Source organism: Nestor notabilis, unplaced genomic scaffold (genome assembly GCF_000696875.1).
Source record: "Nestor notabilis isolate BGI_N333 unplaced genomic scaffold, ASM69687v1 scaffold20015, whole genome shotgun sequence".
Classification (NCBI taxonomy): Eukaryota; Metazoa; Chordata; class Aves; order Psittaciformes; family Psittacidae; genus Nestor; species Nestor notabilis.
Genome location: NW_009930019.1, coordinates 51,543 through 77,290, shown reverse-complemented (window position 1 = coordinate 77,290; position 25,748 = coordinate 51,543). Strand labels below are relative to the sequence as shown.

Sequence of the window (25,748 nt, the reverse complement as noted above, 5' to 3'; positions counted from 1 at the left end):
ACCTTGCTATGAAACATGTACATGTTCTCAGTATTTTCATCCTTGAGATAAAAGGGAACTTGCACAACATCATAGAGATGTTTCTCTGAACAGTTTATAGTGTGGAATGAAAAAATGGTAGTTTTCACTAATTTTTTTGTTGTTGTTTTGCACTCCCCTCCACACACACACTCATTGATGGAATTAAATTATTAAAAATATTCATGGTTTGAACTTAGTTTCTGTTTGTTTCTTTCTCAGGAAGGCATTAAATTAGTTGTATGTAACTGTTATGACTAGTTATTTTTGTTATTGATTAGCCAAATTACCAGAGTAGATTTGCATGAAACAGTTACATGGGTTAATTTGATCTGCTTCTGGTCAAGTTTATTTTTGCTAAATATTATCTTCTAAAACTACATGTAAAGGAAAATTTCTTTCTGGCATTATAGCTACTCTATGTTTGTTCCATGCATATAATGGAAAAAATGATGCAGGAGAAAAAGTAGACTAGTTCTTCATTAGTACCTGACGAAACACAGTTTTCATTTCTAAACTGCTTCATTACACTCTTGGTATATATAGAACTGCTTTCTTTTTCCCACTGATATTTTTTGATGAAATTATGTGCTGTTTAGCTTGAATATAAAAGCAAGATATAGAGGAAAGTCATCTGTAAAAGGAATAGGAAGTACAGGAAAGGTGAAGTTCTTTTTCAGATTAGTGTACTTTTGTCTGGTCTAAGAATAAGACTCACATCCAGAGAACTGACCAAGAGTACCAGTGAAACACCTAAGCCATATTGTCATGTTTAGGACTTTGCTGTATCTCTCTTCAATGATGCAGTTTATTTAGGGAAAGTATTTTCAAAAAATCCTAAACTCAGCATAAGCCATGCATGGGAAGTTGTCATCATCAAGGCTGCAAGAGTTTAGATCAATTGTTTTATGAGGGTCTAGATAAATTGCTTTTAGCTAATCTAAAAGGATGTGGCAAATGATGATGATCTTATTGGACTCAAATTTTGATAAGAATAACCAGTCTCTTCCTCTAAATTCTGCTGGTTTACATTGCTAAATCTGTTGTTGATATAGCTCTAACTTTACTGTGAACGTACTCCCTATTCAGATGTAGGTAAGTGCTTGATTCTTTCTCATCCAGTGGTAATGTTGCCTCCTTTTGCCCTACTTAGATACCAAGTCAGTTTCTGAGATTTTTTTTTTGTCAGAGGCAAACTACAAATTGCTGGATAATCAGTCAGTTAGGGAGAGGACAGAACAGATCAGGATTGCAAAAAGGCAGAGGGTCAGATGTGGAATGGACAAATTTCTGACCTGCAGTGTTTGATAAATATTTCAGTAAATGTGAGAATTCATCAGTTTGTGGTTTTTATTTGAAAATCATACCTGGTACCTGACGTTCAAACATGCATAAAAGTCATCTCTGCAGATAATTTTGAGGTTTCAGGGTATCTCTACAATTATTTCCATTATTACTATTCCTGTCTTTCTTCTTAAGAAACATGTTTCTCCAAAAGTCATACAGGTAAATAAACTAATAAGCATAATGAATTCCAACAAAGTGGAATTCATTTAGATGAATTTTGAAATAATTTTTAGTAGTACTTCTCTACTCATGATTATGGTTTATTACTTGTGAAATAAATATGAACTATATGAAAGATTCTGTGATTAGATAGAGACAAATCTATGTCTACTATGGAGAATGTTTGGAGTAAGTTCTGCTCCTTTGCCTGTTCCCTATGTTCTACTTATTTTATTCTTAGATGTTTTTTTCAGTTAAATAATCATCATAGCAATAATATAATACTGAAAATATAATCCCTGCACTAGCAAAATCTATGTCTTTGGCTTAAAATAATTTGTTTTTTTTGTTTTGAAATCTAATATTCAGTTCTTCAGCAATTCATATGATTTACTGTTAAAATAAGTAACATAATTATACTCTCAATTTAGTTATTATAGTATAAGTAACATAAGCAACTCAAAGAAATTAAGCCAAAAGTTGAAAATAAGAGTGAAATAAATTATATTTTCAAGGTCCACTTTGCACTGAAAAGTTTTGCATGAAATCTAAATATCTGTGGATAGTAGTAACACCTGAATAAATGTTTAAGTTAGCAAATCAGAAACTTTTAAAATTATAATTTGTATTATAAGCGTGTGAATTGTTAAATTATGTATATTTGTATAAAGCTTCAGACTATACATTTTTTATCAACTTATGCTGGTAAGGGTAACTGCAGCTAGTAATGTCTGGAATCATGGGAATAACTGAAAGCGTAAAAAAACTATAAATGTTGGTTTCAGTTTTCCAAAGGCTGTACATCTATATAAAAATTGTTATAAAATTAACATTGCACAAATAATTTGTTTTGTTGTTATACCACATAACTCTCTTCTTTATAGCATCTACAAACCTCAGTACGTGAGATTATTTACTTTGGTATAGCATAAATCCCAATCATGGAGGAAAATATTAGGAGCTTTATTCAAAGTAGAACATATGAGAAAATCCTAGCAAAATATGTGAAGAAAAGGAAAATACAGCTAAGACTGCCACTCGTTGGCAAGCACTGCAACATGGTATAAAGCCTGGTTCTCTGAGTCAGTGGTTTTCTTTCCCTCTGAACTTTGTGGTTGAAGAACTAGTCAGCAGCACTGCACAAAATCAGCAAGAAATTCTGGAATTTGTGCATGAGTGTATAGTCTTTGCAAAGCCAGTGGCAAGAATTTGGTGAGCATAGCCTGCCCCACATCACATTGTGGTTGTCCTACATAGCTGGGTATTTAACTACTCACTATCTACTTGAATCTAGATATGAAAATACTGGTTTCTTCCTTTTAGATTTTAAGATTAATAAAGAAATTTCAGCATGAATTGGAAATCTTTCTCCAGCCAAGATCAGTAAATACAAGGGGGGGGATTGCTAGGTTCATTGTGAACTGACTTTAAACACTACATACCTGAATGCTGTAGTGGCAGATATCCACAGGGCAACTTTGATGAAATATTCAGCAAGCATGAGCACAAAATGTAGCAACTGATAGACGCAGAGAGAATTTATTTTTTTTCCCCCAGAAAGCACATGCATGTGCTTGTTCTCCTATAGATATTGATTGTATTAGAAAAGACTACTTAGAGGACTTTTGCAATAGGAAGCAGGGGAGGAAAGCATCTTGTGGACAGAGGATTTTATAAAACTCAGAATAAAGTACTGGCTATTATAAAACCAACAAGAACTCTAAAGTTAGGCACTGGAAACAGATACATGTGCTTATGTAGAGTCGTTGCTCCACAATATGATGTGTCTCTTCTTAAACGGTCAGTGGTTTGGAGAACTGATGAAAGGACTCAAGCATCTTCTATATTGTGGGATGTCAGGCAGAGCCCATTGAAAGTTATTGATCAAGGACTTTTACAACCATTAAAAAAAATATGTGCTCTCTCATGCTGTCAAAATAAGAATAATTTAGTTTTATTTATTTCACAAGTAGTAGTTGTAGAGCTTTGTTTGTGTGGATGAGTTAAAATATTTTCCTGGGTTTAGATCATGCAGCGTTTTCAGTGAAGATACCGAATTTTGGACAGACCCCAAAACGTCAAATTGTTTACATGTTTTCCACTTTTTGAGATTCCAGCCATGTGTCTTCTGGGAGGGACACTGATGTTCTCAAATAGCATCAGGACACTTATGTATCAAATAAAGCTACTGCAAAGGTACTGTTCAGTCAAAGGGGGCGTCAAAGACCAAGCCCTGTGGACTGCTGCTACGAGCCAGAAAGGGAGATTGTGAGGTCCTCGAAGGCATGGGAACTGGAAGTGGGAATGGTGAACAGGAACTGAGAGGGCAGGCAGTAGGTGCTGGGGTGGTCCTCTGTAGGAAGGGGTAACCGGGGGGCAAAGTGAACAGCTCTGTGAGCATTCCCAGGGAAACAGTGCTCAGTACCACAGCGTTTGGTCCAGAAAGCCAAAAAGCAGGAAAATGAGAGAGGAGGAAAGTTAGCCTGGTGATCATTTTTAGAGCCACAAACCTCTCGGTAAACACATAACATGTTAGAGTGTCTTCTGTCAGTGACTTCTGGCACCTGTTGTATGCTAGTGGTAAATAGCAGGTCATTCATCCCAGTACTGGAAAAGCCTCTCTACCCATATGTGTGTTCAGAGTGTTTGTGAATGCTACCTGCACATTCTTCTTTGCAGACTTCAAAATAATAAATTAGATCAGAAGTTAATGCTCCAATTTTACTTATAGGAGAATTTATCTTTTTTGTTCTAGCAAAGCTAATAACAAACAAGGCAGGCATCCAGCTTTCAAAAATGCATGAAATTCAGTGGTTTTATAATGCTTCTAGAATGTAATGGATTTGAGGCAGAAAAAGCCATTATGTATCCCCCAGTTGTGTTCATTCCTCTAAACAATCATTAATAACAGGCCAGGTTGTTTTTGAAGTGAACATTTTCACTCTTTTGTGTTATTAAGATTACTAATACAGGTTGCTGCTGCCTCCAGAAAAACAAACATTTTTTCAGCTCTTCTCTGAGCTTCTTATAACAAGTGCTGGTGATCAATTAGCTAGTTCATTAAAAAGTTACACATGATTTTATTGAGGCAAGCAATTCTGAATCAAAGAACCCAATTCGCAGATCTAGGTTGAAGCACATAATTGGCATGTATTTTAGGATCGCTGTTAAAGCTATAAAAAAGATTTACTAGGGAAGGAATGGATCCAAAAGCACTAAAGGAAGGAATATATTATTTCTGTGACCCAGTGTTACAAATAGACTCATTTAATACTAAGGTCTTAACTACATTAAAACAAAAAACTGAAATAAATGTAAAACTTCTTTGATTTTACTTCTTTAGCAAGAAGTTATCCTCCATCTGATACACATTAATTCATACTGCATTTCTTCCGCTATGATTTTCACTATTGCTATCAAAGATACATTTTTGTTAAATCATTTACATTTAGTTGAGAAGTCAACACTGTGTTAACTGTAAACCAAAATTATATAAGTATATTCACCATGATGAGATCCACAGTGAGTCTGAGATTAAAGCCCCAGTTCTACAAACAGTTCTGCAGGCACAACTTAGTGGGGAATCTTACACACATGCTAGTAGGACATGCTTGAGCATTTGCAGGGTGAAAGAGAGGGAAGGTGCATTATTCAGGGGATGTTTTGTTCTGAGTTTACAGTGGTGCTTTGTTCTGAGTTTACAAGTGGGTCAAATCTTGAAACTTGAGGGAAAAAGTTTGGGTTAAGGAACTTTTATTTTTTTAAATACTTGGAAGAAGTTATTTACTGGCGAGTTCTTCCAACACTTCTTTAAACAAAAGAAAGACATTTTGGGTTTTGAACTGAGAAGTATAAGTAATCAAATCTTAAATATATTAAAATATACAGAGAATCTACTTTATGTTATAATTTTGATTGCTTGATTGCCACAATCAAAAAGCTTCTGTAGCTGATATTACTGTTGGATTTTGTGTGATGGCATTGAGGCTTTTTTTTCAACTATTAGCTTCCCAAGGGTTCTTTTCAGACAAAATGTTATGCATCAGCTCTTATTTGAGTGTAAGCCTATTGAACCGCATTCTCCGCTCTGCCAACTTGGCAGCAAGTTCTCGTGCTAATAAAAGAGGTTACCCCAGATAGAGATCCCAGATGTGCCTGAACTACTTTTATTAGGACTATGGAGAGGCTCAGTGTTTCCTTCTAACTGTTTTCAAAAATGGTGTGGGCTTGCCTTCATAATTGCCCAAAGAATTGTATTACGTCATTGGAAATTTTTTCCCCAAAGTGAGTAAAATGTTATATGTGTTAGCATGGAACACTGCTTAGGAAATACTAAAAACAATTGTTCAAAACAATGAATGCCTTTTGTCACAGTACAAACCTTGATTTGACCCTCCTGAATTCTGCTGAGAGGAGAACATTGCTGTTTAACATTGAGTTAAAAATACCTTCATTTGTTACATATTAATGAGATTTAGTATCACGATTAGAATAAGTAACAATAGATGTTTCTCAGAACAGCAATATACCTATGGTATCTGACATACTTGACTATAATGACAGTTATTCCTTGAAACTGTTGAACGCTGTGTTTTGCAAAATTATTATTGTACTTGGTGATAAAGCCAATTTAGTGATTGGCTGATACTGGGCTATTGTAGACTGGAATTGCTAACATCAATACTCTTTCTCTATTTTTAAGTTCTAAATAGTAATTAGTAGTTCAAAAAAAAAAAAGTTTTATTGCTAAAATGTATTCAAAATTTCTCCATACTATTTAGTTTAATGTGTTGGCAGCAATTTTGAAACTGCAAGAAACAGGGTAATCTAACTGAAATACTTAATCAAATAAATATAGTCTGTTAAACTACTGTTGCTATCCATAAATCATAAATAATAAGATGTTTACAATCTTAAATCATAATCTTGATTTTCCTTTCAAGGCCACAAGCTTCCTGTTGAAATACTTATTGTTGTCAAAATGTGAATAGAGAAAACAAGGTTTTAATTAAAATAATTCATTGCTTGCTTGTATTGTTCATCTTATTATTAAATTATGAAAAATGAATGGTGCTTTAATTTCTGGTCATGTCTCTGGTTGATTTTTATTGTAATTGTGTCAGATATAAAAAAAAAGAAACTGAACAGTGGGTTCATTTCATAATGAAACAAACGATAGTATTCCATTTCAGATTTTCAAAAACAGGGTCTGACTCAAAGACTCCCATTAGTTTCAATGGGCTTTGGATCAGGCACAGGGTTAACAGCTTATTTTTCAAACAACTAGAAAGAAGTGTAAATGTCAAAGGTGATAGCTATACTGTGAGTTCCATAAACTACAAAAAAAAAGTTGCTACCAAAGCTCTATTTTTCCTTAGTTTAGCAGCTTTATGAAAACAGTATTAATAAGTATATCAGGAAAAGTATATAATAATGAATCAGATACATTAAAAAAAAACTTTAGAACTCCTTTTATATAATAATTGGAAAGTTAAAAGTGACTTAAAATCCCTGACTTCTCATGCTGTGATGTAAATTGTATTTTTTTTAGGTTCCAAATTCAAAGAGGGAAAACTGATCCAACCAGTTACAAGAGCCTGGGGGACTGTTTTAGGACTATTTTCCAACGAGAAGGGTAAGAGTATATGGTTTTAAAATTGTCAATTTTATGTGACCTTTTTTAATCACCCATTTTCCAGACATTAGATCCTCTTTATTTTCCATCCCTTTTTTGCAATTGCTAGAATTTGGCAAACTTGTTGTCTTACATAACGAGCACAATTTGAAAAGTCTTAGCATTACTTACACTCATAATACCAAATTTTGCTATTAGGATATGTTTAAAGACCAGAAGGCACAGTTCCACAGAGCTGGGGCAAACACTGCTTCAGTTCTGGGTGCAGGATAGCTGTGTCAGTGTAGTGCAGTATCTAGGCTTTTGTATCTTCTTGTCCTGGTTTTCTGAACTGGCTTAGCCTGAGCTATTACCAGTTCAGTGAAGTGCTGGTTTCCAGGCTGTAATGAACTGGTGTTCCCAGTGAGCAAAATTCCACAGCTTTTCAGTTTGACAGAGTATGGAAAAGGATTTATGGTCTTTAGTCACCTGAATCGTACTGGCTTCAGAAGGTACCACTGCTCTAAGCCTGAGCTCCTGTAAGAGGCTCAGGTTCCGATCCACAAAGGCATTTGAATACATGCTTAATTTTATGACCAGTCAGTCCAGTTAAAGCCGTTGAATGTAATGGGACTGATCATACACTTAAAGTTAAGCCTGTTAGCCACAGGAGCTCTTTGGGAGCTAGACTTTAATCAAGGTAACTCTAATTAGTAAATCTCAGTTTTGAGCAGCTGGCAGGCTTTCCATAAGAACTTTGCAAATACATTAGCGACCCATTTTTTATCCATATGTTCATCAAAATGGAACTGTAATTATACATAGTGGCATAGATACCATGTATGAAGGCAGCATAGGCGCAGTGAGGCGCAGACTTCTTTGTGTCCACAAGCTGTACTGGAAAAATGGAGGTGAGACGAACACTGAAAATTAAGAACTAGACCAATTTTGGGTTTTGCAGTGAGTTTAGCTAAGCTACTCTACATAAGTATGCAGATACAGAACCTGGGTGGTTTGAAATGCTGAAGTGCCTTCTGGTGTTTTCAAAGCTGAGAGTATGTTAATTTTTATTGCTTCTCAAAAGAAAAGTGTATTTTTACAGAAGGAAAGTATTAACATTTACAATCATGGCAATCTATTTTTAAATATAGAATTAGTTTCAATATTTATGTCAGTGAACATGAAAACACCACATATCTCATCCAAGCTCACTGGTATAAACCAGAATATTTTTTTATATTTATATCAAGGCATGACTCTGTAAACCAGAAGAGATGATTACATGACATTATTATAGATTTAAATCACAATTTAGCAGTGGGTTGCACTAAATTTGTCTCATGCTAGAGCTAATACAAAGTTTTACTTGACCATAGCAAAAGGAGTTTGATCTAAACAAAAAGCAAATTCTATGAATACTTAGTTTTCTCCAGGAAGTTAGACAGAGGCAGACAGTCACATTTAAATAGTCATCAGTAGTAAGCACTAGGGAAAAAGGAGATGAAGAATCTCGGTACAATATAATCTTAAATTTCATCTAAAAATTGAAAAAAAACCCACTAATCCTGAAAAACCTGTTTGACTCCATGATTCTTACATTCCCATCTGCACAAGTTGTCCAGTTTCTGAAGCATGGTGATTATGACACTTGTGAGGGCAGTGGGAGAGGTGACTGTGAAGTATTTTAGTTAATGAAAACCTTGAATCCTGATAACCCCCTCCTTGGATGATGACAAAAATATGCAGAAGAGAGCACAAAGAAAGGGCTTCACATTTAGATAGCAAGGAAACAACAACAATTTATGATGTGGTTCAGATTCAGGTGTGTAAATCTGGGAGAAGGATATAAGAAATTAATTCATGTCCCATATTTATTTCATATGGGCAATATAAAATAACCCCATTTGTGTGTGGCATTTTCAAACTGATGATCTAAAATGTCTAATTCAGTGTACACTGACTGTCGGCACCTCTCTCTAGTACTCAGAGTTCCCTACTGGCATATGTGATTTTATGTTAAGTTGACTACAAAAGAAACTAATTAAATAAAGGAACACAGTGGGAAAAGAAATGTTACTGATGGTCTGCTCCTGAAAATGTTTATGTTTGGGAATACTACTTATGCTTGTTTGTACTTACATTTTCAATAGCAGCAACTACGGTGAGCTGAAATGTCAGAGCCCAGTTCAGACAAGACTTCCTAATGCCTTAACTTTTTGACCTTGTTATGTTGAGGTTAAGAATGCAGAATCAGCCTGGAAGGACTTATTTTTACAAATATAAATGCAAATGTTCCATTTGCTGCAATGCTTTTTACTGAAAATTAACCAGTTTTACATTACTACAGTATGACAGTAGCAATCAGATGATTTCATGGAAAGCTTCTTCATCACAATGGCCAGGATTGCTTTAACCATCCCTCTGATTTTGTCTTCATTATAATGAAAAGGACAGAGGAAATATTTCCAGTATAACCACTAACAGAACACTGTCCTTTTCAAAGAATGTGAAGACTCCTTTATCTTTACAAAATACTAGAAATTTCTTAACAAAAAAAAAAGAAAATAAAACCCACAGGGAAAAAAAAAAAAAAAAAAAGCCCTTCCCCCAAACTTTCCATCTAAAGGGTGGAAATAAACTTTCTCCACAGGGAAAAAAATTCTTCAAAGAAGGATCCATTCCTTGAACTCTTTTCTTGTCTTACAAGAAAATGGGAGCCACAAAACATAAAATTTAATTGAGACTCATTAAAGGAAGGTTCAGTTGAGCAGAGCATTAAAGGTCACAGAGCTTTCTGTTAAAGCAAGGCAGAAGTACTAACTTGAGGGCTTTTGTGAACTCATATTGGGAACATCCAGTTGCTGCCAATTGCACAAGGGCTGCAGCGGTGTGAATCTCAGGCGGTGAGCAACCTCTGCTAGCTGGATTTGCTAGGATCCATTTATCAAAGGTTCTCTGGTTTCATTTATGAGATGACACATGAATTGACAGATTTTTGACAGCAGAGATGAACCCACTAGGAGCATATCTGTTTGTTGAGGAATGACAGCTTTATAGCCAACATAAAAATAATATGATGTTTACTGGGGAAAATGTTTGGATACAGGATTAACTGAAACCATTAATAGAGAGACCTTTTCATTCTTTTTAGATCCTACAAATAAGAGGTTAGATTATGTTAAATGATTGTTTTATCATAGTCATCTTTACTCCATTGTATTCACTCACTTCTTCTTTGGTAATGACTTAGGTTTGAATATGAAATGTAAGAATAAACAAACGGTCTAGCTGAATGTATACGTTGCATTTATATTAAAGACACATGGTGTTGTGTCTCATATGAAGAATGGAAAATTATGCCCATCTGCGCTGTCTTAATTTGGAGTTATGGCATTAAAGTGATGGATGCTGTTATTTCGAGTCTGTAAACAACTTTGTTCTTATAAACTTGGATTTTCATGGGCTCATAATTTTAACAGTAAATGTTCTGGGTTGCAGTTGGCTTTTTTCGGTAGGCACTCAGTCAAGAAACCTGTTACTTTCTCCATTCATTAGTTAACTTGGCTGAAATAGAAAGGGCAGTAGTATCCTGGTTTCTAGTTTTGTAACTCAGCACTTTAATACGTTACAGTTTAAAGTGCTGTTAGCCTTCCTTAGAACTAGATGGGCCTGGGAAAGTGCAAAACACAATTGTCATTGATCACTTGAGACTTCATTACTTCTACTGAGTTATTTGACTATGCTGAACTTGGTTTGGGAAGGAGCAATTACCTCCATGTTTACACAGCCCTATAGCTTAACAATTATTCCTGTCTTGTTCTCAGCACCACCTTACCACTCTCTTGTACCTATAATTGTCTGTATGACCACACACCTTTTTTTTAATAAGCAGTGCCCTGACTCATACATTAGAGGGATTAGGTTATAAAGCTGCACAAAACTTGTCAGCTATGGGTGGAGTAGGTGGGACAACAGCCAAGACTAAGCAGGAGCTGGATGAGTACAGAGTTGTCAGCAAACATGCAGAAGCTGAAGCACTCCTGGCTTATGTGATATCAATGATTGTTCATCAATTAAGGAATTTGCTAGCACTCTCCTTTGTCCTGCCTATGTCTATCAACTCTCTGTTGTGGTAACAAGTGCTTGAGAGACTACAGCAGTGTTCTTGAGGCCTGGCTGTAGATGATACGCTGCTGCTTCTAGTTGCCAACAGGTCAGGGAAGGAGACTTGCAGGATTGGCAGCCCTGCAAGCAAACACCGGCGTCTGACACTCACTGGCAATCATCACTGCCTGTTCTTGGGCCCAGCTGAATGTATGCTCTTCCAGCTGGGCTGAGAAGACCTATCAAAAGGCTGCCAAGTAAGTGTTATACAAGATACAAATACTTGGCTACCTTGTGCCTGAACCCATCAATGAAATTGCCAACCAGGGAAGTGTGACATGGTCAGTCATGCCAAAAATCCCTTTTCCCAGCTAGCAGTTATGAAGCAGAGATCCATTTCCACTTACTGGATGCATAAATTCCTGTGGTATCACAAGACCAGACTTTAGGCTCTGCTTTAAGTGCTCTGAGCAAGCAGAAGTGGTAGATTAAGATGTTATTTCCCCCCATAGCTATCTGCCCCACTCTTTGGTTTGTTATTAGCACTTCATACCAGAAGGAGCAGGAGTGACCTTGGACCCATGCTTGTTTGCTACCTTCATGAATCTTGTTTCTTAGTAGAGACCCACCTGCAATCATAGATCTGCAGTGAAAAGAGAAAAGATGCCTTAGCATAGACTTCAGGTGCCCCACAATAAAAGAATTTCAGAATTTCCTCCAGGTAATTAGCAAAAGTTCTATCTTCATAGGGACAGAACTAGATGAGGGGATTGGAACTAGCTGATCTTAAGGTCCTTTCCAACTCTAACCATTCTATGATTTTATGATTCATAATCCATGCAAAGTAATAGATCAGCTTTCCCTGTAACTGTTCTTGTGGCACCTACTATCATGTTACCCCATATCTTACTCTACATAGACCTGCGAGCAGTATCTTGTCTTATTGTTTTCAGTTCAATTTGGTTGTCTATAGTTTGTTCGAACCTATGTCTTATAACCATCATTTTTGCTCTTACTCTGAATGGGTGCTAAGCTATAAAATTTAAATGATGGTACAGTCTTGACTAAAATTGTGATTAAGACTGCTTTCAATATTAGAGAAGAGGAAGGCAGAAAATTTGAGTGAAAATTTTCCTGAGAATAAGTTGTGATTTATATTATGCTTACAAGGATTTAGATGAAACACGGCCACAAAGGAGACAACTTTTGTGTATCTATATGAAGATGATGTGCATTCTGCTTCCTTTTTTAAATAAACATTCACATTTGATGGTTCAATTTTGTCTTATTTCCCAGTAAAGTCGACAAAAATTTCAGGAAATTCTGATGCCTCATTACATTTCAAAATCCATGTACATATGTGTATACATGCCTATTCATAAAATGTTCATGCATTCTCTTAGTCTCTAAGTAGATAAAAAGTAACCAGTTCATAATTCAGTGAAGTTTTGCCACCAATCCCAAATGATTGGATGCTTTTGCAACACTAGTCAGTCATGAAACAAAAATGATACTGGCTCTTTTAACCTATAGATCTCAAAACACTTCACAGAAGAAGGAAATACCGTTATCTCAACTGTATAGGTGGGGATACTGAGGTGTAAAGTGCCAGGAAGTCAGGTAGATCTGGACTGGAGCATGCACACAGGTGGTTTTCACAGAGCAGCCTGATACCATGTCATTTGTTTGCCCCATGGTAGTATGCTAATATCAAAACTCTGAGGAACATGTGTACATAAAATTGCATTCTTTGATACAGCCTCCTAATTTTGAAGTAGCTTGTCTGAGGGCATGCATAGAGGTAGTGGTAGTTTCAAGCCTGAAGCTCCCTGTTCAGTGCACTGTGCTGACTCCAGAAAGGACTATTTACAGTGATGTTACCGTCATGAGGTTTTCATCATCCCTTTCAGGCAGGAATTCTCTGTTCCTGTCTGGAGGTTGCCTACCCCCATCTTCATATGTTAACACTTGAAAACATAAGAAACGGCTCTGGAATGTGAAAAACTTCTATTTCCAGTTTTATGTGTGCAGCTCTGAAATACAATGAGGTTGTACTGGTGTAACCAAGGGTAGCATTTAGCTAATCACGTTTTTATTAGTGATGGACACACATTTTACTTGCAAAATTTGATCTGGTATATATGGCAACACAGTAAACAAGGACACTTGTAGAGAACCACTTCTGAGAATCATGTTTTACAGATGATACACTTGCTTATTTTCCATAGGAACCAAATACAAGAAAATCACATAAATCTTATAAGCACCTTAGAAGTAAACAGGCCAGACCTTAGCTGGTGTTAGTCATCATTGTTTGCTAAGGCCACTGAAGGCACACCCATTTACACTGGGTAAGTGTTCTGTATTTTTATAAGGTCCAAGTTATATTTTTTGAAGTTTCAAATATTTTCATAATCAGATTATTTTAATCTTAAAGTTATGATTTCTTGAGTGTCTCTATTTTCTACTAATATAATGTAAATAGAACTCATTATAGTATTAGCATTCATAGCAATAGCTCCTATAGGCCTCAGTTTGGAATCATATGATTGCGTTGTAAGATGCTTATACTTAACAGTAGTAACAAGATACCTAGAAGTGTTGTTTCAATCCATTATTATGTATCTACCTTAGATAGGGACAGATAAGCAGAGGGAAAGATAAGCAGAACTTAAATTTTTAGTCCTTATGATTTTAACATCCAAGAATATTTATTATTTTATCACATTAGGTTCCTGTTGGCTTCAAACGTCTTGTTTAAATCAATGTAATAATCATGCTTCTCAAACACTTCCTTTTAGTTTAGTGTACGGAAAGTATCATACTACACTGTATCATCGGCTTCTCTGAATGTGTTTATGTTCTCTAAATGTGAAGAACATATCTGCCGAATTTGGTAGTCCAGGAAAACGGCCATGAATTTCTCCTGCTTCAGTAATTGGTTCAGCGTGAGGTGCTGCAGTATTTTAGGGCGGCGACAGTGACATTTGCCAATGTTCCATACAGACATTTGCACCTGGAGCCCTGATAGGGACATTTCTGCCTGGCACCATTGGCCCTACTTCAGGCAGCAATGCGGTGCTGCATTTGAGCCTCAAACCTCCTGTGCCTTCAGGTGCAGTCCCTGCTGTGCGGAGCACGCAGGCAGTCAAGCTGCTGAGCCGAGAGCCATCTAGAGTTAGAAAGCTGGGAAGAGCTCACACATGGTGTGCTGTACATGCTGCCCTTATCCAGGGCTTCCTTTGCTCGCCCAGGGCTGTATGAAAATTTTCAGCTAGTAAGAAGCTTTCAGGTCAGGAACCAAGATCCCTCTGAGATTAGTCACAGCCAGGGCTGCATATTATCTGAGCAAGGATTTCATGAATTACCATTGAGGTTAAGTGGCCAAATTAAGCTTAAGTCATACTTTTGGTTCATGATGGGAGGATCTGTCCCGACGCAGCTTCCATGTTCTGAAATGGTATATCTGTATAATAACATTAGAGACCCTGGAATTGAATTTAAAAGGTGAGAAACTGGTTCTAGTCCTGATGGAGGTGTGGGGGATCTCTCAGATCCGAGCTGGTGCAAGGCTGTCATGCCCAGCTACGACAGATAAAAGGATCTGAAATCTATCTGAAACCTCTACCTTACAGAAGAAATAGCTCTGAAATCTGATGATGACATTGTCAATACACAGCTGACAGAATTAACTATTTATCTATTATGTAAATCTAGCTGTTAGTATTTTATAAACACAATAGTGGATGCATCATGAGATGCAAAATTAGTTGCAATTATGTGTTGTGTTTCTTTAAAAGGCAAACTGTTATTTACTCCTCCGTAACTTCGGCTTCTAGTAGCCATTAATTGTTAAACTATTCTTTAAAAGAAAAATTCCACCGTATCAAGGGAAAAAACAGTGACCAGAGAACAGATAAATCACTTTTATGTCCTTAGAACAGCTGACTTGGCACTTTTATTACATTGTTTGAAAAAGCATCTTTTCATCTGGAAGGAATCAGTTTAAAATGTGATTGTCAACACAACGAAACCAGCTTTCTGTTTAAAATGGCTGCTTGTGAAGCTTAGAACTACAGTTTTGCCAGATTTTTCTTTACAGACATTAGTTACTAGAACCAAGAGATTTTAGATGGATGTTCACAGGAAATACCTGGCAGACAGCATAAAATACAAAGTAAAGTGTTTTTATTTAAGTTGAAGGAAGCATGCATGTGAAAATGAGCAACAGCGGTTTAGATCAAAAGCTTTCTTTTTAAAATAAAAGTTTTTAAGTTATAGTTTGATGCGGTCAAGAGAAAAAAATCCTCATTATTTTTTTCATGTCTTGTCCTAACTAATCAGACAGCATACATTTAGCATATTTCTTAGACCGTATATCATACTTATTTATAATGATGCTATTATACCTCTCTGATCTGCATGTCCTTACCTCATCTAATTTCATTTTCTTCACTGGTTACATCTGAAAACACAGCTTTGTCTCTTTAAATTACTATTCTTCTCAGTTGTTTAGTTACATATAATTCTGCTCTATTTTTAAATAGCTCTAAAATTTTTAAATGTCTAAAAAATGCAGGTGCAAAATAAAGTATTGCATTTTAGTGATAAAAAATTTTCACTTCAGAAATAATTGAGCTTCACATTATAGACATTTGCTCATGATTTTAATTGTGAATTATGAAGATGTAGTAAGACTATGTCTACCTTTTAGAATAGGTGTAGTTTTTTCAATACTTGTCATTTTCTTGTTTTCAAGGTAGGTAATTTATTTGCTACTTTTAATATATTTACTAACAACTTTGTATTATGCCATACTCTGAAAATACAGGTATCCTCAATTTTTTTTTTATAAATAATTTTTTTTGTTGTTTTGTGTTTGGTTTGGTTTTGGCGTTTTTTTAATGTTGGAAGAGGAATACCATTATATTGGAAACTTCTAAAATACATCTTTGTTAGAAAGACGATCCCTGACAGGCTTCTTTTTGTTGAGTGGTGGAGCTGCCTTGCAGCAGTAAGAGCGAGGTATGCTGATCATTCGTTTCTAACACCATTACCAACTCCTCTTCTCTTTGCAATATTCTTTACCCAAGCTGAAGTCTTCCTGTACCTCATGTTTCATGTTCTGAAAGAAATTTAGTAAGCTAGATGTTAAGAATATCTGTGCTTGACCATGGAGGAGAAACTATTCCTCTAAAGCACTGCACCAACTTGAAATAAAAAGGCAATGTAAATAGCTACGAACATTTGACAGTTACATAGATTTTACATGGAATGCATCTTAAATAAAACAAGATAAAATGAGGAATTAGCATCGAGTATGGCAATATTTATAAGAGTGTATTTCTGTATAATGCTAACTCATATTTCAGGGCACATTGTATTCTATATGACCCTCAGAATCAAACTGAGAATAATAATTTGTTTTGCCTCTTATGCCATCTACCTCTTCAAAGAAAATAAAATTCTAAATACATATGAGTTTGATTTTTAGTTTTCAAGTTCTTTGCTTATACAACTTTACTTACAGACTGCTCTGGTTCTTTACCCTATGAATAACAATACTAATTTTAATGCAACAAAAATAATTTTGTTTAGCTAGAAAAATGTCTGCATCATGTAGTGTGTGTATGACACGCTGCATCTCCTTACAGGAATGCATGCGCATAAGCACAGATAAACTGTACCGTTGCATTCTGTCTATCCAGCGTAGAAAGCTTCTTTCACAGTAAGCCAATAGGCACTTCATAGTAAATTTCTGAAGTTTAACATGCGGGGCAGTAACTCTAGCTGAAGACTGGTCCCAGTTATAAATACAAGATCAATTCCCATGCTTTTTTGCAGCTTGCCTTCAGTGTTTGTGTATTTTTGAGTATTTTGGTGTTGCCTGAACTTGCAGTTACGCTGTTTTGTAGCTAACTATCAGGAACTGGGTATCTCAAGCACCAAATGATTTTTTAGGATTTATTTTAATCTGATAAATGGAATTTTCCATAATAAGTAAACACCTCTGCATCATAGGAATTTGGTAGTCAGACTCAATGCATCTATTTGTTGTTCTTTCTAGGAGTTGAACTCTATGGCAGGGACAAATACCTCAACACTCCTGATGCCTCTTAATCTAGGCAGGGGCTCAGATTACTCACTGTTACAACGTTTCTTAATAAAACTCTGGTTTTTTCATTATTTAAATCCCACATAAAATAAATTTGTATCCTGATTTGACCAAAGTCGTTTTGATCAATTTACCTTCTTTTATTTGCAAATCCCTAATTTACAACAAATTAAATATTCCACTTATGTCTTAAAGTAAAAACATAAATTCAAATAGTTTTGTTTATAAAATGCTTTATAATATCAAAAAATGTCTTAGATATTATAAGGGCTCACTTTTATATGGAAATATCATCTCTGGTATGAATTACTATTTAGTACATAGGTAATATTTACTCTTTTGATTAACACTGTGATTTAGAAAAATCCGTTTTGTGGATAAAAGTAAAGTACTAACTAATTAGCATTTGAGCCTTTTTTTAAGACATATTCTCACATAATGCACCTCTACCTGTAAAAACACAAAATAGTATACTCACATAATATTCAGATTTTCTCATGTCTATTGGGTCACAACGTATTAAAATATTTCACCTCATTTTTTTTCGTATCTTTGTAATAAATGGGTAGTTTAATTAAAATTTCAAAACTAATTTAGGTTTTTCTGTAAGAAAACCTAAATTTCTGTATGTGAAAATAAAACTTTCAGCTACATTTTAAAAAATCCTGTGCAAATGAAATGTCACAATTTTGAGAAAAATAAAATGTCTCCATCAGTATTTCAAAAGCTCATGTTAATAATTGTAAATAAAATAATTTATCAAAGCTGTAATATTACAAGAAAAATAACTATGTTTTCATACAAATAGCAGTTTTCAAAGGCTTTCTCTAAAATTCTCTAATCATAATTTTATCCAGCATTACATTATAAAAAAGGGGAAAAGGCAATTTAGTGTATTCCTGAGAAGAATTATAGAGGTGTAAAAGGTGAAAAATTAACTAGCGACCAGTTTGTTATAGGGAGAGTTAGGTGTCATTGCAAAATGCTAGGAATCAGTGGCAAGAAAGTTTCCCTCAGCATCCTGTTTGGGACAATGCAGTTTTAGAAGTAGGTCTTTCTAAGTTACCATGAGGGAATGCTTGGAATTTTGTCTTTCTACCAAAAGGGATTGGTTTTCCCTTGATTGTCATCAGTTTGCTAGGTTGTCCTGCTATTTAAGCTATTAAAGACTGGTGTGCTGCTTGGTCTCAGGTGATCCATAAAAAGGAATGAAGCTTTGGGAAGGTAAACCATCACCAGACTGGCTTGGTGTATCAGCCTTCCATGACGGAAGCTCTTTGTTGAGAATTGTTGGCAATTGCAGCAGTTTCCAACTGAAGATAAGAGCTAGCGTTCTTGGATAATGCCCTCGATCACACACCTGATGACAGACTCCGGCATGCAAGTTTTTTCAGGTGCTATGTTTGCTCAGTAATCCTTCAGTGCCAATCTTTTCTAAATGGTGAGCAGGTTCCATCAGTAATGGACATCAGCCATTAAGCTTGTAATATTTGTCATATATCAAGTTACGGCTTTGTTACTGCATTGTGATGAATGGATGCTGTTATGCTTAGAGAAAATAAAGAAGTGCTATAAATTTAGCAGTCAGTACTAAGTGAGTTGCTACTTTAAGGGCCTGATTCACATCCTTCTGAACTCAATTGAAAGTATTCTGTTGGCTAAAGTCTTTTTATCAGGCCTTTTTAATTTTCTTTCTCTTTTAAGGAGCAGAACCCAGAGCTTTTATTAAAATGCAGTTCTTCATTTCTCACTATATGGAATTTTACACCTAAATAGCAATTTTAGTATAACTCTTACTTTATGTCTTAATGTTTATGTTCTGTGCAAATGTTCTGATTAAAGATGGAGGCATACAGAGAGTTAATCACAGAATCTGATAGGGCATTGATGAAATAATCAGAAATGAGATGGGACTGTACAAACATTCATATAGTATTTCTTATAGCTTGTGGGTTTTTTGTTCATGATCCCAGTAATTCCTGTACCAGATTTTGAAGTCTGTGCTCTGATTTTATGCTTTATTTACTTGTTGGCATTATTCTGGAAGTTACCCTGGAATGAAGATAGAATTGAAAAATTATAGAGCACATAAGACTCTGTCCATAGCCAAAGCCTGAATTCTGTTTCATGCTGTTTGCAAATTTTTTTCTGAAGTTCAGACAATGTCCAAATATTTTATAATTCATTAAAATCCACTCTGGTGACATAAAGACAATTAATTTCCCTTTTATATTCCAGGATATAAGTAAACCTAATACATATGAAAAATAAGACACTGTCCTAAGTTATAAGCCATACAAGTGTTAGATTTGTTTGCTACTAGCTTTGTATGTACAACAGTGTAAGCCAAGTTGGAGCTACTAAAATGTTAATTCTAGCCACATTTATAAAAATTCTGTAGAACTGTTTACTATGTTTGCCATAGCAACTCCAGTTTCAAATGACATTATAGATATCCTGCTTCTGGAAGATAGATTATCATCCTACTATAACATATTTGATAATATGTGCTGCTTAAATGTAGTGCTTATTTTTAAATGATAATTAATCCCCTCAAGTTCAAACTGATTGCTGTACAACCCTCATCTTCATACTCAAGCTAGTGGTAGTATTATACAAAGATTTAACCTTACTACTGTTTTTTTTTAATGTTAGTGCTCTTCTTTGTGTTAACAGTGAGATGACATAAGCCAGATAGATATAAAAAGGAAAATGAGTATGCATGTTAAAAGAAGAAAAGACTCAGTCAGGAGAAATAAGAGAAATAAATACACTGAAACTTGTATAGTTTGGTGTGTTAATGCTGAGAAACCTCGTATATTAAATGCATTATTAGCAGGTATGTCACATAGAAAGGATCTGGGGAACTGTGGTAGTTAGAGAGGCAAAAAGAGAAGGAAATAGTTCCATACCAAAATATGACACAAAGACAGGAAGAGAAGAATAAAAAAACTTCCACAAGTAAATGTGAAAGGTTACAACATAAAATAGTCTAAAAACTTAAATGTATTCTTTTGAGTTCATGTAATCAACAGTATTTAGTTTTCAGCAAAGGAAAAGAGCAAATTCAAATGGAAACTACTCAAAGTGTGCAGATCCTGATTCTTATTGCTTAGATTATACAAATATTTTTCCAAAAAAGAAATCCAGGATCTTTTACCAATATAAGCTGCTGCTGCTTAGACCTTTCTTGATTCCTTCTGTGCCAGGTAAGTCTTTTAATTCCAAATGGAGCTTATATTGCCTTCCAGAGCATAGCACGTAAATTTGCTTCTGTCCTGCTGAGTGATCATTATAGTTTACATTGCCGTAGGGTCTATATAAACAGTACGCTCTTTCCACATTCATTAGTGACCTGCAAAATTACAGATTTACCAAGTTCTTCTGCACTACCTTTCTAAGTCTTTTCTGGCATATTACCTAAACCTGCATTTAAGACAACATATTAAATTACACACTTCTTAATTTTACAGTTGCCCTAGGTTTTAAGACATCCTTCATGGTAAGCAGAATTTAGACACTTATAATTCTTTCATGTAAGTAATATACACGTGTTGTGCTGACAGGTGCCTAACAGGTATTTCTACAAGTCTACATGGGAATTGTATAAAATCTGAATTCAGGTAAAATTGTGTAATCAGTACGTGAAAAATATATGGACTAGCCATCATCTATTTTACTGTTTTTCTTAATAGTTTGGGGTTTCTTTTCTTGCAATTCTTTTCATTTGGGAAGAGTCTTGTTCTTCATCTCAGATAGAAGTTTTCATTGTCATAGAAAATCTTGTAGATAGCAATGGTAAAATTTGGGAATGCCTGGTAGCATTCCAGCTAGCATTGGATGTCTACATTTCCTACCTTAACTGATGCATGACCAAAGCTTCTGCTTCTGTGATTCATCTGAGACCACTTTATAAACACCTGTGAATAAAAATTCTCTCACAGGAAAAAGTTAATCATAAAGCAGTTATATAAGTATATGTGTAACCATAACAGAAATATCTAAATGACACTGCTTGCCCATCACTGAAAAACAGCTGAACTAAGAATTCAGTTAGCCCTCAGGGTTTGCTGCTGACTTCACATGTGTGCCTGACAGTCATTTCATCAGAAAAGAAACTGTATTAAGCACCTATTTGTGTTTAGCAGAACTTTGAAATAATTCTTAAACACGTGGGACAAAATCTGCTTTGCCCTTAGACCCAGCTACAAAGCTTGCTTAGCAGCCTATGAAAGATCATCCAGAAGGACACTTAATCGATAAAGCTGGCCAAACCAGTCCAGGGAGAAAGATGTGGTCAGAGCACCACTCTGCATGCCCCTGTATCTCTAGGAAGTCCTACCAGTATAGACCCCAGGACAAAGGTCAATGCATTGCAACCTAGAGTGCAGACAAGTGGAAGACAGCAATTGAACCTGACTTTCTGGTTAAGAGAGATAACCAATTCTTCCTACCATTTCCCTTGCAAAACAGTAGGTATTTCTCTTCTTGACTGTTTTTGAGGGGTGACTGTGAACTATGCATGAAAAATGAAGGGAAGTGCTCCCCACTAGGCCACTTACACAGCAATAAGAGGTGTGATATTAAAGGTTCTGTAGTTGCAATCAAGTAGTTGCTCTGCAGAGTGAACCCGAGTCTTGCAGTACCCCATGCTGGAAAGCTTATTCTTTGCCATCCCATCTCTGCTCATGAAACCCAGTTCTCCTATGCTTGTGGAAAATAGCTGTCTGTTAGCTTGAGCCTATAGAGTTTCATCAGCCTGTTTCTCATCCAGTATAGCAACAAATCAGGTGCCTGGGGTTACAGCATCCTGAACTAGACATTCAGCCCTCATTTCTCTCTCTCATATCACAAACTGCTTCTCACTACAGAAGCTCAAGCATCTGACTAAGCATGTCACCCAAAGTTGTACAGAGCAGATGTGATCAGAAAGCAGGAAGGATGTCCTGCCACAAGCCTTCTGCTTTGAGAAGCTATGGCATGTTATGATGTATTCTCCTATAAAAAATTTCAGCTTTGGACTCAGGTTCCCTGAAACTGAATGATGACGTGCATGGGGTTTGTAGCACAGCACAGTGCATTAAGTCTGAAAATGCTGAAGGGGTGTCCTAGAGTAGTGGGACATGAGAGGAGAGAGTGCTGGAAACCGACACTGTGGGACTACAGGAGCTGGCAGTGGGGATTGCAACGCTGGGGGGAGTATTTACAGCCCCTGAGAGGGATTTCTGGGTTTGCTGAGGAAGAAAACATGCAGTAATACAGATCTGCACTGCAGGGATAGCAATCACGGCAGAAGTAGAGAGTGGTGCTTCTTGCCAAGTTTTTATAAACGTTGCTGAGGCAGGGCAGCAGCATCTCTGCTTATTTTGCTAGCATACAAATGCAGCCTGGCATGGTTTTAGGATACTTACGGGGGTTTAGTTTTCCTATTAGCATCCCCTGGGACCATGCTGGCTCCTGTGCAGCATAACAGGCACGCTCCACTGCTGCACCACTTGACCTGACTTCATCAGATCTGCATCTGCTGCTGCACCTTTGCTGAGATATATGAGTCTACAAAACTTTCGACCCCATATTTATTGTTCTGAAACAGAGATACAGTTAGTACCTCAGACTTCACTGAAGATAGGCTCGGAGGCATCTGTTTTCTAGTTTTGTAGGCACTGAGTAGTAAATTGGAATAGAAGAAAGTTATTCTAGTTAATTTCTGTTTCCTGTTTTTTTCATGTTTGACCTGACATATGGAGAACAATTAAATTTAAAACAGATATTTATGATGGATCCAATCTAATTGTAACCACTTTTTGGAACAGCTTGCTCTTTCTTTTACTGTAACTTGCTTATATTTGTGTTTCATTATTGGAAAAAATACTTCAGACATGCCTGATAAGAGCATGATCATTGGTGTCTTGAGTAGTCACTGGAAAACCATTCAATTAATGGGAAAAAAGAGTATAAGAAATGTTGAGCATTTCTTTAATTGATTATTTATGCATTTTTCACTGGAAGCTAACCACAATCTTTTTTCAAAAATGTTTTGTTCTGAGTTTTATTTATTTAGCTGCAGGGTTTCCTTAGGCATCTAGATTTTGAACCAGATATTTAACTTAGACCATGTATTGCCAGGGATGACTACATCAGTTAATGAAAGAGAACTGAAATGTTATGTTAAGATTATTGGGAAAAAAAAAAAAAAGAGAGACACAGAGGTTTCTGTAGAAAAGGCAGTTATCCACAAAAAGGCAAATAGTCAGAGCTGGTAACAAATGAGGGTTGAGTATTCACCAGTTTCCTGGCTCATAGTAGAAGTATTTCATCTAGAAGCTAATACAGTCTTTATTAAAATTTTTTTTTATTATTAACTACAGTAAAATGTTATTTTATTCATATTTTAATATATATATGTATCTTTCATTTTAAAGTGTGGCTAGTATTGTTCATGGTCTTGTACTGCAATGTCATTGCATTCCCACAGCGACATTTCTCCCACTAGAGGAATGTATATTTTACTGTAAAGAGATCAACTATTATCGATTATGGAATTATGAACTGCACGTTCTTCTGATTAGTCGTTCTACATTCCTTCTGAAATGCCAGAAAGTAAAGATTCCCTTAAATATTCCCAGTAGTCTAGGAGTAAATCTAAATCTCACAGACTTCAACAACTGGAATTGAAAGAGTCCTGAGGTCACACCTGAAACAGAGTTTTAGGGAGTAACATATTACGTTACTAAATGAGTCACTAGGCCAGCTGTGTTTATATATATTGTGCAATTAAAAGTTAGTGATTTTTCTCCTGATAACAATGGGGTATGCTGTACTCTGAATTCATGAGTCACATGGAGAAAAATCCACCGTTTGGCCATTATCCAAAAATGACAATGACAAGTACGTGAGCAAGTGGTGATTTGTCTTGCTCAGTCTCTGGAAACCTTTTTCTTTTTTTCTTCTTTTTTTTTTTTTTTTTTTTGAGTTTTGTTATTTACAAAGTAATAGAAATGTTGGGCAATAATCAAGCGTAAAGAGCTGACTGTATTAATATAGCATTGACAGACTGGAAACCAGATGGTCTGTCAGATAATGAAGTATTATCTGGCAAGAGATTGTTCCTGAAAGCCAACATCCTCACCTATTTAGCACTGTGGAATGTCGGCATATCAGTTACCACATTCATGAGGTGGTATGTGTTGTACTTTAGAAGCCATCCCTAGCAGAGGCTTTTTAATTCAAAATTACTGCCTGATGAGAGGGTAAAAGTGCCATTATTATAGCACAGCTGGATGAGTATAATATACAGCAAGATGTGAACCATACATCAAAAATCAAGTTAAAGAGGAAAACATAATAGGCTACATCCTGATTTCTGTCTAACCAAAGCCATAGTTTCATGGATGTTTTAAACCAGCACTGCCACTGGAAGAAGCAATGGTGTACACTGTGTGCTCCTGCTCTTGCACCACTCTTGTCCTTTGTGCCAGCACATGCACTTCTGCTGAGTCAGGAGTCATGGATGTTGGAAAAATTATCAGGTTAATATTAACCTTGCCATTAAAAATGAATCATGTTGGTAATCCAGAAGGGTTCCCTCTGGCTGGCTCATTATGTAGGCACACAGACCTTTTGCCAGTGGAAAGGAAGAGATAGGTTAATATGGAGGATTCTGTGGAGTCAGGACAGAATGACTGGGAAACGAAGATGAGAGAGGTGGGATTATTTCCTCTTTGACAGCAGTGCTACTTCATGCTAAATGTAGGTGAAACCAAAATTCAAGAATAGCCAGAGCGATTGGAGGCAAATGTGGTAAATCCTAGTTGCACTTGGAAAGACAGATCAGAGAATGCAAAAGGCAAGGGCAGCCAGAAGGCTGGTAGGGGCAAGTGACCAGGGCTTGGAGATACTCCCTGGACACCAAAATGTCTCACTGTGTCTTGATTATAGCTTAAAGTGGAATGCAAAATAAAGAAAACCAACATGAGGTAGATGGAGTACTTTATTTAAAAAATGACAGAGGTAAGGCTATTGTCAGTAAGACTGTAGTTTACAACTTTGGCTTTGATTCAACAAGCCATTTTCACTACTTTCATGATCACTTAATTGAAAACAAGCTGGCCACATGACATTAGCTCTTTAACTCCTGTCCATTCTACATAGTTATTATTTTCATAAGGCATTTTTTGATAAGGCATTTTCTGACAACTAGGAAGTCCTTTGCTCAGGTGAAAGAGGAAAAGTGGTACATGATACTATTGAATGGGAAAAGAATAGTTACTATATAATCCATTGAGATATGTAATAACTGAAAACTAATGTTTAAGTATAGAAATATTTTTTCCATCATTGTAGGCATTATTCACTTACAATACCTAGAAAATAATTTACCTAGATAATTTA

General features: G+C 35.9%; 1 protein-coding gene across 1 annotated transcript in view; it reads left to right on the top strand.

Annotated features, from left to right (window-relative positions):
- Positions 1-6,515: 6,515 nt before the first annotated feature.
- Positions 6,516-25,748, top strand: part of SLC25A21 (solute carrier family 25 (mitochondrial oxoadipate carrier), member 21) — a gene marked incomplete at its 5' end in the record, with an annotated part of 64,931 nt that continues 45,698 nt past the window's right edge. Inside the window, 2 exons of the mRNA XM_010015240.1 lie at positions 6,516-6,525; positions 7,076-7,159. Of these exons, the coding sequence (XP_010013542.1) occupies positions 6,516-6,525; positions 7,076-7,159 (94 nt within the window). The remainder of the gene's footprint in view (positions 6,526-7,075; positions 7,160-25,748) is intronic.